The 18,377-nt window shown below is 51.0% G+C and overlaps 1 protein-coding gene across 1 annotated transcript in view; it reads left to right on the forward strand.

The window, feature by feature from the left end:
• The window catches only part of c5h8orf82 (chromosome 5 C8orf82 homolog), a 99,442-nt gene extending 81,404 nt beyond the window's left edge, over positions 1 to 18,038 (forward strand). The window contains exons 3-6 of the mRNA XM_060825745.1: positions 6,659 to 6,828; positions 9,908 to 10,186; positions 11,700 to 11,868; positions 17,035 to 18,038. Coding sequence (XP_060681728.1) covers positions 6,659 to 6,828; positions 9,908 to 10,186; positions 11,700 to 11,868; positions 17,035 to 18,038 — 1,622 coding nt within the window. The remainder of the gene's footprint in view (positions 1 to 6,658; positions 6,829 to 9,907; positions 10,187 to 11,699; positions 11,869 to 17,034) is intronic.
• Positions 18,039 to 18,377: the final 339 nt, after the last annotated feature.

Below are 18,377 nucleotides of genomic sequence, written 5' to 3' on the forward strand. Positions count from 1 at the left end.
AGGAGGCCCAGGACTTGCATGTCCTTGTCAGAGTGGGAGGGGGAGTTGAAGTGGTCAGCCACAAGGTAAACAATTATGAATCTTTAGTACATAGTTCAACTAATTACAGATCTAATCTCCTTACATAATCCCCCGTACATGTGGGCAGACACAGAGAGGAGAATAAAATGTGTTGTTCATGAAGGGAACATGAGACAGCAATTCGCAGGATATACTGAGATGAAAAACTAAAGAACTGCAAATGCTGGAAATCAGAAGCAAAAGCAGAAATTACTGAAAAAACTCAGCATCTGTGAGAGAAAGCAGCGTTTCAAGACCAGTGACCCTTCTTCAGGCCTGTTGAGGTGATTCTTGTGCTGGTTAGAATGCTGCTTGTCAGTCATCGTTTTCCACTTGTTCCTTGGACTAGGCAGTCAATCCTGATTCCCAACATTATATTGGGAAAACTCCCTGGCAGCGGGAATGTATTGGAATCTGCCACCCCTTGGCCTCCCATCCAACTGGGGTAGAGCCGGGGAAAATTCAGCCCATGGTTAGGAGAGCTAGTCCCATAGTGCACATTGTCCACTGTATCTCCAAATATAGAATGCTAATGATCAATCCCACATCACTGGACTGAGTTCGGGGAGACGGTGTGTATCTGTGGAATTCTTTACCTCAGAGGGCTGTCGAGGCTAGGCTTAAGTATATTCAAGGCTGAGACAGACAGATTTTAATCAGTGCAAGATTTTGGGGGAAAGGTAGGAACGTGGAGTTGAGGATGATCAGATCAGCCGAGACCACACTGAATGATGGTCTGAATGGCCTACTTCTTCTATGTGCTACGGTCTTAAAACTTTTACTGTTACAAATTAATTAAAATTGGCATTAACCAAATTAGAGCCGAGTGTTATGAAAGGAAAATGTGCTTTAAATAGCTGACACAACCCAATGTAGTTACTTATCTGCACTTGTGTTGCTTCTGTCAAAAATTTGGGATTGTGTGCAATCTCAGACTTTCCATTGTTGATTTGTCGGTATGGGGACCTGGATAATACTCGTCATTGATTTTTCTGTCAGACAGTTTGAAACACTACACCATCCTTCTTGCTCCCCTTGAGATGTTTCTCCTAATCTGCTTCTCCCTTGATTTTGAACATCAGATTCACTAACATCCTTCAGGGGAGGAAACTGCCATCCTTACCTGGTCTGGCCAGCATGTGACTTCAGACCCACAGCAATGGGCTTGACTGCCCTCTGGGTAACTTAGTGATGGACAATAGAAACTGGCTTCATCCTGTGACATCATTGTGCCAAACATCCTCTCAACTCTCTCTTCTCCAGGGGAAACACTCTGAGATTCTCAAATCCACTTAGAGTCATAGAGATGTACAGCACAGAAACAGCCTTTCGGTCCAACCCGTCAATGCTGAGCAGATATCCCAATCCAATCTAGTCCCATTTGCCAGCACCCGGCCCATATCTCTCTAAACCCTTCCTATTTATATACTCATCCAGATGCCTTTTAAATGTTGTAATTGTACCAGCCTCCACCATTTCCTCTGGCAGCTCATTCCATACACGTACCACCCTCTGTGTGAAAAGGTTGCCCCTTAGGTCTCTTTTATATCTTTCCCCTCTCACCCTAAACCTATGCTCTCTAGTCCTCATTTCCCCTACCCCACCTCATCCTAGTTTCAAACTTCCAGCTCAGCACTGTCCCCATGACCTGTCCGGACTTGTCCGACCTGCCTAGCTCCTTTTCCACCTATCCACTCCACCCTCTCCTCCCTGACCTATCACCTTCATCCCCTCCCCCACTCACCTATTGTACTCTATGCTACTCTCTCCCCACCCCCACCCTCCTCTAGCTTATCTCTCCACGCTTCAGGCTCAATGCCTGCATTCCTGATGAAGGGCTTTTGCCCGAAACGTCGATTTCGCTGCTCGTTGGATGCTGCCTGAACTGCTGTGCTCTTCCAGCACCACTGATCCAGAATATGCCCTCTAGTGTCAAGTTCTAGGGTCAAGTCCAAACCCTTCTGATGCACTGACAGCAGGCAGTAGGAGTGGGAGTGTCTCCTGTCCAGCCACAATTGTGTGGCATCTGAGGCTCACCAGACTGCCCATGTTTAAAGAAATGACTTGGTGCACAAGCTCTTGCCTTGAACAAGTGCCACCCCTTGCTCCCTGGGACGTCTACACACTTTCCAGAGACTGAACGTGGGAGGGGTGTTAGCAGATTTGAAAACGCCATTCATATTTTCTTGCATTGAAAATCAAGTACTAATGGGGTTTGATGAGAGACTGCCGTCTCCTAACTTGTTCCCCACCTCCTCCCCCAACCCCAAACACATTATCATTGCTGTACTGGTCATGCTGCTCTGTAATACAGCTACCTCCCTGCTGTTTATTCACAGTATCTGCTGTCCAATATAAAGAGATCAGCTCTACTTTTAGCGGAGACCACACGCTGCATTGGAGAGAAAATGTCCGTTACAAGGAGAAAGATTACTTACAGTGTGGAAACAGGCCCTTCAGCCCAACAAGTCCACACCGACCCACCCCCACCCATACCCCTACGTTTACCCCTTACCTAACACTACGGGCAATTTAGCATGGCCAATTCACCTGACATGCACATCTTTGGACTGTGGGAGGAAACCGGAGCACCCGGAGGAAACCCACACAGACACGGGGAGAACGTGCAAACTCCACACAGTCAGTCGCCTGAGGCGGGAATTGAACCCGGATCTCTGGCGGTGTGAGGCAGCAGTGCTGACCACTGTGCCACCGTGCCACCCACCGAGATAAAGAGAAAGATAAACTTTATCAGAGGGTTCTGCCAGGCCTTTTCAAGCTCTTCATCCCAAATATCTGCAGAGACCGGGGCCAGCCCCTGATGGTTTAACCAGGGTCTGGGATCTGCCCCTCGGTGTGTTAACCAGGGTCCAGGTCTGCCCCTCGGTGTGTTAACCAGGGTCCGGGGTCTGCCCCCTGGTATGTTAACCAGGGTCTGGGATCTGCCCCTCGGTGTGTTAACCAGGGTCTGGGATCTGCCCCTCGGTATGTTAACCAGGGTCCGGGGTCTGCCCCTCGGCGTGTTAACCAGGGTCTGGGGACAGCCCCTCGGTGTGTTAACCAGGGTCCGGGGTCTGCCCCTCGGCGTGTTAACCAGGGTCTGGGATCTGCCCCTCGGTGTGTTAACCAGGGTCTGGGATCTGCCCCTCGGCGTGTTAACCAGGGTCCGGGGTCTGCCCCTCGGCGTGTTAACCAGGGTCCGGGGTCTGCCCCTCGGCGTGTTAACCAGGTTCCGGGGTCTGCCCCTCGGCGTGTTAACCAGTGTCTGGGGCCAGCCCCTGTCGTGTTAACCAGGATCCTGGGTCTGCCCCTCAGTATGTTAACCAGGGTCTGGGGTCTGCCCCCACAGCGTGTTAACCAGGGTCCGGGGTCTGCCCCCACAGCGTGTTAACCAGGGTCTGGGGTCTGCCCCTGATGGTTAAACCTAAAGAAGAATTGTACTGAGAAAGCTTCAATTAATTCTCCTGTCCTTGTGGGTCTATGTTTGGTACACTGCATTACCCTTTCAATGAAGGTATGGTCCAAAGACAATATTACGGTGCAGGGCCAAGGCATCTATTTCCGACATCCTCATACTGAGGAGGCAATAAAGTCCAGCCCGATATTGAAGATCAGATCAGGGTGGCAGGTGTGTCAGACAGAACGGGTGGGCTCTCTGCATTCACAGTCCTTACTAGTTCTGGGCTCATTAGGAACAGCAAGGCTGAGGTCAGTTAAACTAGCAGCTCCCAGTTGCCTAGGGTGGCTGGAAACGTTTCATATTCTACTGAAACCAAAGATATGCCTCAGACTGGAGGTGCTTTTTAAAGTGGAAGTAGGCCCAGTCCTGTGTGAATCATAGAAATATCAGAGATAGGAGCGGGAGGAGGCCATTCAGCCCTTTGAACCTGCTCTTCCATTCATCACCATCATGGCTGATCGTCCAACTCAATGACCTAATCCTGCTTTCTCCCCATAACCTTTGATCCCATTCATCCCAAGTGCTATATCTAGATGCCTCTTGAATACACTCAATGTTTTGGCTTCTGGGCATATACCATCTGCCTTGATTTGGATGCTGTTGAGTGGTATACTGGCCTCTGTTTGCACTCCTGAATGTGTGTGTTCCTGGCTGGGCCCAGCATTTATTGCCCGTCCCTAGTTGCCCCCTTGAGAAGGTGGGGGTGAGCTGCCTTCTTGAACCATTGCTGTCCACCTGCTGTGGGTTGACCCACAATGCCCTTAGGGAAGGGAATTCCAGGATTTTAACCCAGGGACAGTGAAGGAATGGCAATATATTTCCAAGTCAGGATGGTGAGTGATTTGGAGAGGAACTTGCAGGGGGTGGTGTTCCCATGTATCTGCTGCCCTCGTCCTTCTAGATGGAAGTGGTCAGGGGTTTGGAAGGTGCTGTCTGTGGATCTTTGGTGAATTTCTGCAGTGCATCTTGTAGATAGTATGCACCACTGCTTCTGAGCATCAGTGGGGGAGGGAATGAAAGTTTTACATTGAGCTTGAGTTTGTGAGCTGTCTTCACCAGAACTGTTAAATCTCCAAGTGAAATATATGGGCCATCTGTGAAATATTAGTTTTAAATCTGGTCAACTATAAAGTGATTTCAAAAGTACGTGGAATCATAGAATCGCTGCAGGGTGGAATCAGGCCATTTGGCCCATCAAGTTTACACTGACCCTCCTAAGAGCATCTCACTCACCCTATTTCTGTATTTCCCATGTAACCTACAAAACCCTGGGCAATATGGGTACTTTAGCATGGCCAATCCACCTAACCTGCACATCTTTGGATGGTGGGAGGAAACCGGAGCACCCGAAGGAAACCTGTACAGACACGGGGAGATGTGCAAACTCCCCAGATACCCGAGGCTAGAATCGCACCTGAGTCCCTGGCACTGTGAGGCAGCAGTCCCAACCACTGAGTCACTGTGTGCAAGTTAGTCCCCAGGACGTGGTGAGTGTTTTAAATGAAAAGTTACAAACAAAAAGTTCAAGACCCTCTTGACCCTACCCCCATCAGACACCCTGGGATAGGGACAGCGCTGAATAAACTACAGAGTAAGGTTTTCTCTACTCTATATGTAAATATAAAGTTTCCTTGATTTTTGAAACAAGCATAAAGTCCCTTCGATTCTGGAAAAGGATAATGAATAAATAAACAAAAAATGGCTTTCCCCTGACTCCGTTCCCACCAGCCACTCTCGGGGTAGGGACACCAAGAGGTCCGAAAGTAAAATGAACCTTCCCTGACTCAGTCAAAGCCCCCTCAAGCACACCTGAGGCAGGGACACTACAGGGCTGAAATAACAAAAACCCATGGCTCTTTCCAAGGGGTCCAAAATCAACATGAAAGAAAAATAAACAGCCTTTTCCAGGCACAAAACTGAGAGCAAACACAAACATAAAAAAAATCAAACAGAAACTTACACCACTGAATCCAAATATCATTATCCTAACTGATGATGCCCTCCAGCACCCATCAGTCACAAAAGGGTGAGTTTCCCCAGTAATCTCTGCCCACGAGTTTGTAGAGAGATCTCTCTCTATCAAGTAGGCCCCAAGCCCTTGTTTCCTAAGGCCTCAGGTTCCTGAAGTGGGAGCCTTTGACCTCTTTAAGATCCCTTGTTGCTCTGCCTGTGCTGTCTCCACTGGCAATTTCTTGCCTGTACAGCTGGGCCCAGTCTCGTGGAGCTGAGGTTATAATTGGGTCACCCCATATTCACAACAAATTCAATGGTTGAGGAGCCAAATGGCCTACTCGTACTCAGAATTGCGGTGTTTTAATGGGAGCTTACAACCTGTTGAGTACATACAGTGACCCCTCACCCAACGGCAGTCGGTCACCGGGAGGGAGTCTGGGCGGGACAAAAGCCTTGTCCCTACTCCCATGTAGGTTGGTGGGATAGAGACTCTCCAAAAGTGACCGCACTTTAACCACCAGGGGCCTAAGCTCTGGAACACCACCACCCGCACAGGCCCTTCAAGCCATTCACTGTCCTGACTTGGAAATATATCACCATTCCGTCACTGTTGCTGGGTCAAAATCCTGGAATTCCCTCCCTAATGGTATTGTGGGTCTTCCCACAGCAGGTGGACTTCAGCTGTTGGACTTTCATTACTAGAGGGCATAGGTTAAAGGTGAGAGGGGAAAGAATGAAAAGGGACCTGAGGGGCAAATATTTCATACAGAGGTTGATGAGTATATGGAATGAGAAAACAAGTACTGCAGATGCTGGAAACCAGAGTCTACTGTAGAGTGGTGCTGGAAAAGCACAGCAGGTCAGGCAGCATCCGAGCTGCCAGGGGAAGTGGTAGATGCAGGTACAGTTACAGCATTTAATACACATTTGGGCAGGTACATGAATAGGAAAGGGTTAGAGGGATATGGGCCAAACACAGGTAACTAGGACTAGTTTAATTTGGGAAACCTGATTGGGAAACCGTTTTGGACCGAAGGGTCTATTTCTGTGCCGTATGACTCTACATGTACAGTCAAGACCTGATCTTGAGAATTTAGAGTGGTTACAATGAGATTGTTAGCAGGGTCCTTCTAAGGATGGACAGAATGTACTGAGAAGTTAATTTCTCTGCCTTTGTTTACACAGAGACGATCCACACTGACCCAATGGAGTTCATTATCACCCTTCTCATCCTCAGCCTTCAGGTGCTGTGCTCCCAGGGCTGTCTAGAAGGATGTCGTTGTTACAGTACAACAGTCGAGTGTGGCTCTCTTGGTCTCACAGCTGTGCCGCCCAATATTCCTGCTTTTACCCAGGTAACACCAGCTGGCTGACTTGGCAATTCCACCTGGCACACATCTGTTTGCACGGAGTCAGTAACAAGAGGTGAAATTCATTTCAACGCTACAGGGTGACATGGTGGCTCAGGGGTTAGCACTGCTGCCTCACAGCTCCAAGGACCTGGGTTTGATTCCAGCCTCGGGCGACTGTCTGTGTGGAGTTTATATGTTCTCCCCATGTCTGCGTAGGTTTCCTCTCGCGGTCCAAAGATTGCAGGTTAGGTGAATTGACCCTGCTAAATTGCCCATAGTATCCAGAATTGTGTATGTTAGTTGGGTTAACTGTGGGAAAGGTAGAAGATGGGTCCAGATGTGATGCTCTTTTGGCGGGTCAGTGTGTAGCTTAAAAATGTGTTGCTGGAAAAATGCAGCAAGTCAGGCAGCATCAAACAAACAGGAGGGTCAGTGTGGACCTGATGGGCCAAATGGCCTGCTTCCACACTGTAGGGATTCTATGAAACTCAAAGACACAGTGTAGGTAAGAAGAGTAAAAAATAAGCCCATCATCAAAACGGTGAGAGTTTGCAGAGTTCCGAGACGCAGAGGAACCTGGGTATCTGAGTGCATGAATAAAAAAGGTGTTAATGTGCAGATACTGCAATGAATTACAAAAGCTAACAGAGTGGTAAAATTTAATGTAAGAGGAATCGAATGCATATTTGGGGAGATTATACTTCAGTTATACAGGTCATTGGTGTGACCACATCTGGACTACTAGGGACATTATTGTTCGGATTATTAAGGAAGAATGTAGATGCGTTGGAGGCCGTTCCGAGAGGGTTTGCTAGACTAATATCAGAAGTGGGTGTGTTGCTTTATTAGGAAAGAGTGGACAGGCTGAGCTTGTATCTGTTGGAGTTTAGAAGAGTAAAACTTAATTGAGACATTTAAATTCTGGGGCGTCTTGACAGGGCAGATATGGAGAGGTTGTGGGAGAATATAGAACAAGGTATCACTGGTTAAAAATCAGGATCACCCATTTGAGATAGGGATGGGGTCATTCGTTTTCTCTCAGAGGGTCATGAGTCCTTGAAACGGTCTTCCTGAAAAGGTACTGGAAGGAGAGTCACTGTCAGGAGGGTTACCTAAGGTTACAACGGGATCTTGATCAGATGGGCCAATGGGCCGAGAAGTGGCAGATGGAGTTTAATTCAGATAACTGTGAGGTGTTGCATTTTGGTAAGACAAATCAGGGCAGGACTTGAACACTTAATGGTAAGGTCCTAGGGAGTGTTGCTGAACAAAGAGACCTGGGAGTGCAGGTTCATAGCTCCTTGAAAGTGGAGTTGCAGGTAGATAGGAGAGTGAAGGTGTTTGCTATGCTTTCCTTTATTGGTCAGAGTATTGAGTACAGGAGTTGAGGGGTCATGTTGCGGCTGTACAAGACATTAGTGAGGCCACTTCTGGAATACAATTAGACCAGCTCAATTCTGGTCTCCCTGCTATAGGAAACATGTTTTTAAACTTGAAAGGGTTCAGAAAAAATTTACAAGGATGTTACTGGAACTGAAGGATTTGAATTATAAGGAGCGGTTGGGTAGGTTGGGACTTTTTTTCCCTGGAACATAAGAGATTGAAGGGTACCCTTACAGAGATTTATAAAATCACAAGGACACAGATCCATCGGCCCAACTCGTCCATGCCGACCAGATATCCAAACTTAATCTAGTCCCATTTGCCAGCATCCGGCCCATATCCCTCCAAACTCTTCCTATTTATGTACCCATCCAAAAGCTTTTTGAATGTTGCAATTGTACCAGCCTCCACCACTTCCTCTGGCAGTTCATTCCATATACACACCACCCTCTGCGTGAAAAAGTTGCGCCTTAGGTCCCTTTTAAATATTTCCCCTCTCACCCTAAACCTATGCCCTCTAGTTCTGGACTCCCCCATCCAGGGAAAAGACTTTGTCTATTTATCCTATCCATGCCCCTCAAGATTTTATAAACGTCTATGAGGTCACTCTTCGGCCTCCGATGCTCCAGGGAAAAAAAGCCTGTTCAGCCTCTCCCTGTAGCTCAAATCCTCCAACCCTGGCAACATCCTTGTAAACCTTTTCTGAACCCTTCAAGTTTCACAATATCTTCCGATAGGAAGGAGACCAGAATTGCATACAATATTCCAACAGTGACCTAACCAATGTCCTGTACAGCTGCAACATGACCTCCCAACTTCTGTACTCAATACTCTGACCAATGAAGGAAAGTTGGGGGTGGCACGGTGGCTCAGTGGTTAGCACTGCTGCCTCACAGCACCAGGGCCCCAGGTTCAATTCCAGCCTCAGGTAACTGCCTGTGTGGAGTTTGCCCATTCTCCCCGTGTCTGCGTGGGTTTCCTCTGGGTGCTCTGGTTTCCTCCCACAGTCCAAAGAATTGGCCATGTTAAATTGTCCATAGTGCTAGGTGCATCAGAGAGTGGGGAATAAGTCTGGGTGGGTTACTCTTCGGAGAGTCGGTATGGACTTGTTGGGCCGAAGAGCCTGTTTCCACACTGTAGAGACTATAATCTAATCATACCAAACGTCTTCTTCACTATCCTAGCTACCTGCGACTCCACTTTCAAGGAGCTATGAACCTGCACTCCAAGGTCTCCACACTCCCCAGGACTTTACCATGGACAGGCATTGATTGTGAAGGTTTCTTTTCCCCTAGAGTGAGTTCCAAACAAGAGGGTATATTTTTAAGGTGCGAGGGGAAAGGCTTAAGAGGAACCTGGGGAGGCAACGTTTTCACGCATGGGGTGGTGAGTGTATGGAACAAGCTGCCACAGGAAGTGGGAGTTGCAGGTATAATGACAACCTTTGAAAGATATTTGGACAGGCGCATGAATAAAAAAGGTTTCGAGTGATATGGGCCAACCACAGGTAAATAGGACTGGATACATTTGGGATAGCTGGTTGGCGTGGATGAGTTGGGCCCAACAGTCTGTTTCTGTGCTTTCTAACTCTTAAGACTTTATGACTGTCTGTCTGTCTCTATCTCTGTCTCTCTCTCTCTCATTCTCTGTCTGCCTCTCTGTCTCTCTGAGCTGACTGGGGTTTTATTCATTCTGTCAGACACTATTTTTACAAGATAATGACATCACTCGCATCAGCCAGAGGGACTTTGGCCATCTCTCCCAACTCCAGAACCTCTACATTCAGAACAACAGCCTCAGCACGATCGACCCTGGTGCTCTGTCCCGGCAACACTCGCTGGTTGAATTAGCTCTGAACGGAAATCGCATCCAGCATCTCAACCACAGCATCTTCGAGGGGCTGAACCATCTCAGGGTCTTGTACTTGGCAGGAAATTACATCAGCTGGTTAGCAAGCCTGACCTTCCGAGGACTCCAGGTACCTGCCCCAGAGAGGGAACTGAGGAGGCGGGGGAATGGGCACTGATGGGGAGGGGGACAGGGCCTTGGGAGAGGGGAAGAGGCCACTGGGCAGGGAGGAGAGGGCATTGGGGGAGGGTGAGAGAGCACTGGGGGAGGGGAGGGGAGAGGGACCTGGGGGGATGGGTAACTGAGTGGGATATGAGTTGGAGTGAGGGTGGTTGAAGTGAAATATGAACAGAGGGAAAGTGTGGAATGTTAAGGCTAAACTGTAGCATCGTCTGGCATTGGATGGAGAGGAAACCTGGGACTGGACAGGGGGAGTGACTGGGACTGGACAGGGGGAGTGACTGGGATTGGGCATGGGGAGAGACTGGGACTGGACAGGGGAGAGACTGAGACTGGACAGGGGGAAAGTCTGGGACTGGACAGGGGTAGAGACTGGGACTGGACAGGGGAGAGACTGAGACTGGACAGAGGGAGAGACAGAGACTGGGACTGGACAGAGGGAGAGACTGAGACTGGACGGGGGAGAGACTAGGACTGGGACTGGACAGGGGGAGAGACTGGAACTGGACAGGAGGAAAGACTAGGAATGGACGGAGAAGAGACTGGGACTGTGCAGGGGGAGAGACTGGGACTGGACAGAGGGAGTAATTGGGACTGGGACTGGACAGAGGGAGAGACTGGGACTGGGATTGGACAAGGGGAGAGACTGAGACTGGACAGAGGGAGAAACTGGGACTGGACAGAGGGAGTGATTGGGACTGGGACCGGACAGTGGGAGAAACTGGGACTGAACAGAGGGAGAGACTGGGACTGGGACTGGACAGAGTGAGAGACTGGGACTGGACAGGGGGAGTGACTGGGACTGGGACTGGACAGGGGGAGAGATTGGGACTGGGACTGGACAAGGGGAGAGACTGGGATGGGAGAGGGGGAGTGAGCGGGACTGATACAGTGCTGAGCTGAAAATGTGTTGCTGGTTAAAGCACAGCAGGTTAGGCAGCATCTCAGGAATAGGGAATTCGACATTTCGAGCATAAGCCCTTCATCAGGAATGAGAGAGAGTAGCCAAGCAGGCTAAGATAAAAGGTAGGGAGGAGGGACTTGGGGGAGGGGCGATGGAGGGGGGATAGGTGGAAGGAGGTCAAGGTGAGGGTGATAGGCTGGAGTGGGGTGGGGGCGGAGAGGTCAGTAAGGAGATTGCAGGTTAGGAGGGCGGTGCTGAGTTGAGGGATACAGTGCTGACCTGTACCTGCCCATAGGGGAGACAGGGAATGTGGACAGATCAGGAGGAAACTTCATTTGATGACCGTAACATTTGTTGAGATAGCTGAGCCATGCACGGAGCACATAGGTCAGAGTGCAAAGAGGAAAGGGCAAAGTATGCGTGTTGTTGGTCAAAGTTATGAAAGTGAGTGTACAGAGTGAAGGGAATGGGAAAGCAGTAGGGAGTTGGGGGAGGGACTTGGTATTTTGGAAACCTGATGATGTATTTTTTCCCCTTAATAACTTGACTCCCCTTCCAGAGACTACAGGAACTCCACCTTCAGGAAAATAATATCCAGTCTTTGGCTGACCAAGCTTTTGAGGGGCTCTCATCACTGGCCTTGCTGGACTTGAGCAGTAACCGGCTCCATACACTGCACCAGGCATCAATCCAACCCCTGAAGAGCTTACAGGAACTCCGACTGACCGGTAAGAAGACACCGTTAGCATCGAAACATCTTCCTCTGCTGTCGGTATAAAGTAGAAACTCAGTCAGTTGGTCAGGATGAAATCAAGACACTTATACAGCCTTATCCATTGTGGAGGGATTTTATTAACGTCCTCAGTCTCACCCCTCTGAGATGTGACAGATGCTCCCTGCAGATATGCTCAGGTAATTACCCGCCATCATTCGGGTGTTCTGAACCAGAACATACGGCATAAATAAATGTGACAAAATCCATAGACCATAAAATATAAAACAGAATTAGGCCATTCGGCCCATTGAGTCCACTCTGACATTTGATCATGGCTGATATGTTTTTCAACCCCATTCTCCTACCTTCTCCCTTAGATCACCTTACCAATCAGAGATAGATCCTCTCTAACTCTGCCTTAAATACACTCAATGACTTGATCTCCCCAGCCCTCTGTGGCAATGAGTTCCACTGATTCGCCACCCTCAGGCTGAAAAATTCCTCCTCATCTCAGTTCTAAAGGGTCATCCCTTCCTTCAGAGGCTGTGTCCTCAGGTCCTAGTCTCTCCTACTGGTGGAAACATCTTTTCCACGTCCACCCTATCTCAGTATTGTCAAAGGTTCAGTCAGCTTCCCCTTCTAAACTCCATCAAGTACAGGCCCAGAGTCCCCAACCACTCTTCATATGACAAGCCCTTCATCCCCAGGATCATTTGTGTGAACCTCCTCTGGACTCCCTCTGACATCAGCACATCCTCCTTTAGATACAGGGTCCAAAACTGCTCACAATATTCTAAACGTGATCTGACCAGACCCTTATCCAACCTCAGCAGTACTCCCTGCTCTTGTATTGTAGCTCTGTTGAAATCAATGCTAATATTGCATTTGCCTTCCTAACTGCCAACTGAACCTGAAGAGAATCCTAAACTAGGACTCCCAAGTCCCTTTGTGCTTTAGATTTCTGAAGCCTGTCCCTGTTTAGAAAACAGTCCATGCCTCTATTCTTCCTGACAAAGTGCATAACCTCACACTTGCCCGCATTGTCTTCCATCTGCCACTTCCATGCCCACCCTCCCAGCCAGTCCAGATCCTTCTGCAGGCTCCCCACTTCCTCAACACTACCTGCCCCTCCACCTATCTTCATGTTAGCTGCAAACTTAGCCAGAATGCCCCCAGGTGCTCTATCCAGATCATTAATGTAAAATGTGAGATAGTTGTGGTCCCAACACTGACCTTTGTGGAACTCGCTAGTCACCGGCTGCCGGCCTGAAAAAGACCCCTTTATCCCCACTCTCTGCCTTCTGCCAGTCAGCCAATCCTCTATCTGTGCTAGTACTTTGTCGCCAACACCATGGGCTCTTATCTTATTCAGCAACCTCCTGTGCAGCACCTTGTCAAAGGCCTTCAGGAGAATTGGAAAGGTAAAAATCAGAAATTAACAATCAAGAAGAGAGCTCAGTCCCACCTGCTCCACGGCATTCAGGGATGAGCAATAATCGCGGGCCTAGCCAGTCAGGCTGACATCTTATTAATGGATTTTCAATAACACTGACCAGCAGCAGGAGCAGATAGAGAGAGGTCCAGGCAGACAGTGTTGGAAGGAGGGATTGTATACCTCAGGGAGGTTTGTAGGATACAGGGAGGGGTCACCTGTCTTCAGGGAAGGGCTATCAGGTTGCAGTGCAAGGTTCCTAGGTATAGGGAATGGGTTACTTGGATTCAGGGAGGGCTGGCTTGGATAAGGGAGATGTTGCTCCAGGGACAGTTGTCAGGAATGATGAGGGTTTTGCTGCTGGTGCTACTGGTAAAGGGAGGAGTACCAACAAAACAGGGAGGGGTTAGTGGAGCACAGGGAGGGGTTAGTGGAGCACAGGGAGGTGTTGGTGGTGCACAGGGAGGGGTTGGTGAGCACATGGAGAGGTTGGTGGAGCACAGGGAGGGGTTGGTGGTGCACAGGGAGGGGTTGGTGGAGCACAGGGAGGTGTTGGTGGTGCACAGGGAGGGGTTGGTTGTCCTCGGCTGCTTTGGGAAATGAGAAATGTAATCGCTTTGCCACTTGCGAAGATCTTTTCATCCTCGCTCTCCACTGGAGTCATACCGAGGACTGGAGAGAGGCAAATGTAATTCCTCTCTTCAAGAAAGGAAATAGGGAAATCCCCGGCAATTACAGACCAGTCAGTCTCACGTCTGTCGTCTGCAAGGTGTTAGAAAGGATGCTGAGGCATAGAATTTACGACCATCTGGAAGAGCATGGCTTGATTAAATGCAGTCAACACGGCAACGAGAGGGGCAGGGCATGCCTCACAAACCTTATCGAGTTCTTTGAGGATGTGACTAGACAAGTTGATGGAAGTCGAGCTGTGGATGTGGTGTATATGGACTTCAGAAAGGCATTTGATAAGGTTCCCGATGGTAGGCTCATTCGGAAGGTCAGGAAGACTGGGATACAGGGGAACATAGCTGTCTGGATACAGTATTGGCTGGTCAACAGAAGACAGCGAGTGGTAGTAGAAGGAAAATATTCTGCCTGGAAGTCTGTGGTGAGTGGTGTTCCACAGGGCTCTGTCCTTGGACCTCGACTGTTTGTAATTTTTATTAATGACTTGGATGAGGTGCAAAGGGAGGGGTTGGTGGAGCAAGGGGAGGTGTGAGTGGAGCACAGGGTGGGGTTGGTGGTGCACAGGGAGGGTTGGTGGTGCACAGTGAGAGGTTAGTGGAGACACAGGGAGAGGTTGGTGGTGCAATGGGAGGGGTTGGTGGTACAGGGAGGGGTTAGTGGTGCACAGGGAGGGGTATGGTAGAGCACAGGGAGGAGTTGGTGGTCCACAGGGAGGAGTTTAGGAGTTGGTGGTGCACAGGGAGGGGTTGGTGGTGCGTAGGGAAGGGTTGTTGGAGCACAGGGTGTAGTTGGTTTATCACAGGGAGCACAGGGACAGGTTGTTGGTGCATAGGGAGGGGTTAGTGGAGCACAGCAAGCACTGGGTGGGTTTGATGGAGCACGGGGAGGGGTTAATGGTGCACAGGGAGGGGTTGGTGGTGCACAGGGAGGGGTATGGTAGAGCACAGGGAGGAGTTGGTGGTCCACAGGGAGGGGTTGGTGGTGCACAGGGAGGGGTTGGTGGTGCACAGGGAGGAGTTGGTGGTGCACAGGGAGGGGTTGGTGGTGCACAGGGAGGGGTATGGTAGAGCATAGGGAGGAGTTGGTGGTGCACAGGGAGGAGTTTAGGAGTTGGTAGTGCACAGGGAGGGGTTGGTGGTGCATAGGGAAGGGTTGTTGGAGCACAGCGAGCACTGGGTGGGTTTGAAGGAGCACGGGGAGGGGTTGATGGAGCACAGGGAAGGGTTGGTGGCCCACAGTGAGGGGTTGGTAGTGCACAGGGAGGGGTTGGTGGAGCATAGGGATGGGTTGGTGAAGCACGAGGTGGGGTTGGTGGAGCACAGTGAGGGGTTGTTAGTGGACAGGGAGGGGATGTTGATGGACAGGGATGGGTTTGTGGTGCACAGGGAGGGGTTGGTGGTGCACAGAGAGGGGTTGGTGGTGCACAGGGAGGGGTTGGTGGTGCACAGAGAGGGGTTAGTGGTGCACAGGGAGGGGTTGGTGGTGCACAGAGAGGGGTTGGTGGTGCACAGAGAGGGGTTGGTGAGCACAGGGAGGGGTTGGTGGTGCAAAGAGAGGGGTTAGTGGTGCACAGGGAGGGGTTTGTGGTGCACAGGGAGGGGTTGGTGGTGCACAGAGAGGGGTTGGTGGTGCACAGGGAGGGGTTGGTGGTGCACAGGGAGGGGTTAGTGGTGCTCAGGGAGGGGTTAATGGTGCACAGGGAGGGGTTGGTGGAGCACAGGGAGGGGTTGGTGGTGCACAGGGAGGGGTTGGTGTTGCACAGGGAGGGGTTAGTGGAGCACAGGGAGGGGTTGGTGGTGCACAGGGAGAGTTTGCAGGTGTCGATGGATGGGTTCGTAGGCCACTGGCAATTACCCTGATAATGGGTGCAATTGCTAGGCTCCAGCTTACAGTGCAGCTGTTGGGATACAGGGTGGATACAGGATTTGGAGAGAGACAGCTCGGGAGTCAGAAGGTTTTATGGAATAGAGTGAGGGATTGCTGGGATACAGGGAGGGGTTGTGGGATCCAGGGCAGGATTGTTGGGACACTGATCATGGTTTTTAGGTATCAGGACCTGGTTTGTATGGATCAGAGCAAGGTTGCTAGGATACAGGGAGGGGTTTCTAGGATTCAGGGAGAGGTTGTTAGGCAGCAGTGCAGGTTTGTTGGGATACTGGTGCTGGGTGCTAGGGTGACAGGGCCCTTGGTTGCTAGGGCCCTTGGTGGGAATGCTGGGATACCAGTGATGCTTGCTCGGGTTTAAGGATTTTGGGCACTTCATGGGTTTCTCGGCTGGTCTGCTGTGGATGTTTGACAGACACTTGGAGATCTGAACAATGCACCTTAGGAGATGGTAACCCCAGCTTGAATTGTAGACACAACTTCATCAGAGTGATCCCGGGGCTAAGGAGGTTAAACTGCTGGGGAGCAGACATGTATTACTCTGGGTGGGTAAGGTGGATGAACAAGCTAACTGATGTAGGTGAGGAGGAATGGTGTAGAGTGCGCCTGACGATGTGTATTTTTCTCTCTCTCTCTGTCTGTCTCCCTGTCTCTCGCTGTCTATCTCTCCCTGTCCCCTGTATCTTCCCCTTCTCCCTCTCTCCCTCTCACTCTGTCTCCCTCTCTCCCTCTCTCTCTATCTCCCTCTCTCTATCTCTCCATTTCTCTGTCTCTCCTTCTCCCTCCCACTGTCGGTCTCTCTATCTCTCTCTGTCTCTCTCCCCACACCTCTCTCTCTTCTACCTTCCTCGCCCTCTCCCTCTGGCTCTCTCTCCCTCTCTCTGTCTCTTCCACCTTCTGTCGCTCTCTCTCTCCCTCCCTCTGGCTGTCTCTCTCCCTCCCTCTGGCTGTCTCTCTCCCTCCCTCGGTCTCTCCCTCATTCTTTCTCTCTCACTCTCCCTCCGTCTTTCTGTCTGTCTCTCAATCTTTCTCCTTGCCTCTCTCCCTCCTTCTCTCTCCCTCCTTCTCTCTCTCTCTCCTTCTCTGTCTCCCTCCATCTCTCTCCCTCCTTCTCTCTCCCTCCCTTTCTCCCTCCCTCCTCTTTCTATCTCTCTCCCTCCCTCCGTCTGGCTGTAGGGAACCAGTGGAGATGTGACTGTGCGCTGCACTGGCTGCGGGCCTGGACGATAGGGGAGGGTCAGCGGCGGTTGCTGCTGGGTAAGAAGATGGTGTGTGCTGAGCCCCCTCGCTTGGCTGGACAAAGTCTGCTGCAGGTCCCGGGGAACAGCCTGGTCTGCATCCCGCCATCCGTGAGGCTGGACCGCAGCCAGGGACTGGTGAGCCGCTGGGGGGACGAGCTGAGGGTGAGCTGCCAGGCCACTGGCTACCCTCCACCGGCGGTGAGCTGGAGGAAGGTGAGCAAGGCTGGGCCTGGGCCTTCAGGCCTACTCTCCGGAGGAGGGACACTGACTCTCCGCAATGTGACAGCCTGGCACGCCGGGATCTATGAGTGCGAGGCCCACAACCCAGGTGGGAAGGCCTCTGCGACCTTCGAGCTGCAGGTGAACCTGTCGTCAGGCCCAGGCCTGGGCCTCAGGAGCCAGGAGCCGCCCTCACTGGGCCTTTCTCCCTACCAGAGGGCGGGGGCTGGCAGTATGGAGTTCACCACCTTGGGCCCTGGCACCCAGGCTAGCATCGCGGCTGGCATCTCCCTGCTGACTCTGGTCGCCCTCCTGCTGCTGGCGGCCATGATCTGTCAGAGGAGAGCGGGCGAGTCGGGCCAGAGTGGGGAGGAGGGCGGCCTCTACCTCAACGATTACTCGGATGGTCCGACCACCTTCGCTCAGCTGGAGGAGTACCGCGATGAAGCAGGCCGGGAGATGCTGGTCCTCGACCGGAACAAGACAGACTTCTGCACCTACAAGGACACGGCTGCCGAGCCAGACCGGCAGCTCCGCATGTTGGGGCCTCTCCACCAGGTCCAGACTCAGGTCCAGGCCCAGGCCCAGACCCAGGCCCAAGGCTATGCTCAGGACCAGGCCCAAGCCCCGGCTCAGTTCCAAAGAGGCCCTGGGGAATTGTTTGAGAACCTCAGCAGTGGGGCCTTCAAGTGGGAGATGGAGTACGAGATCCATTGCTGAGAGACAGAGAGGGGGATAGAGAGAAAGAGAGAGAGAGAGAGAGAGAGAGAGACAGAGGAAGTAGTTTGGTGCTGGGATGGAACATTATGAATCAATTCCCTGTTCCCTCCTTCCTGACTGGAATAAAAGCAAAATATTGCAGACATTGGAAATCTACAACAAACGCTGAAGTTGCTGCAGGAACTCAGCTGGTCTGGCAGCTTGTAACGTTTCGATGTGACTCTGAGTGTACAGAGGATTCAGGCAGACAATACCCCACCCTCCCTGGTGCTGTACTGAGGGGGCAAGTGCTGTACTGTCACAGATGCTGTATTTCGGATGTGACACTGGAACGTGTGG

The sequence above is a fragment of the Hemiscyllium ocellatum genome, chromosome 5 (assembly GCF_020745735.1).
Source record: "Hemiscyllium ocellatum isolate sHemOce1 chromosome 5, sHemOce1.pat.X.cur, whole genome shotgun sequence".
Classification (NCBI taxonomy): domain Eukaryota; kingdom Metazoa; phylum Chordata; class Chondrichthyes; order Orectolobiformes; family Hemiscylliidae; genus Hemiscyllium; species Hemiscyllium ocellatum.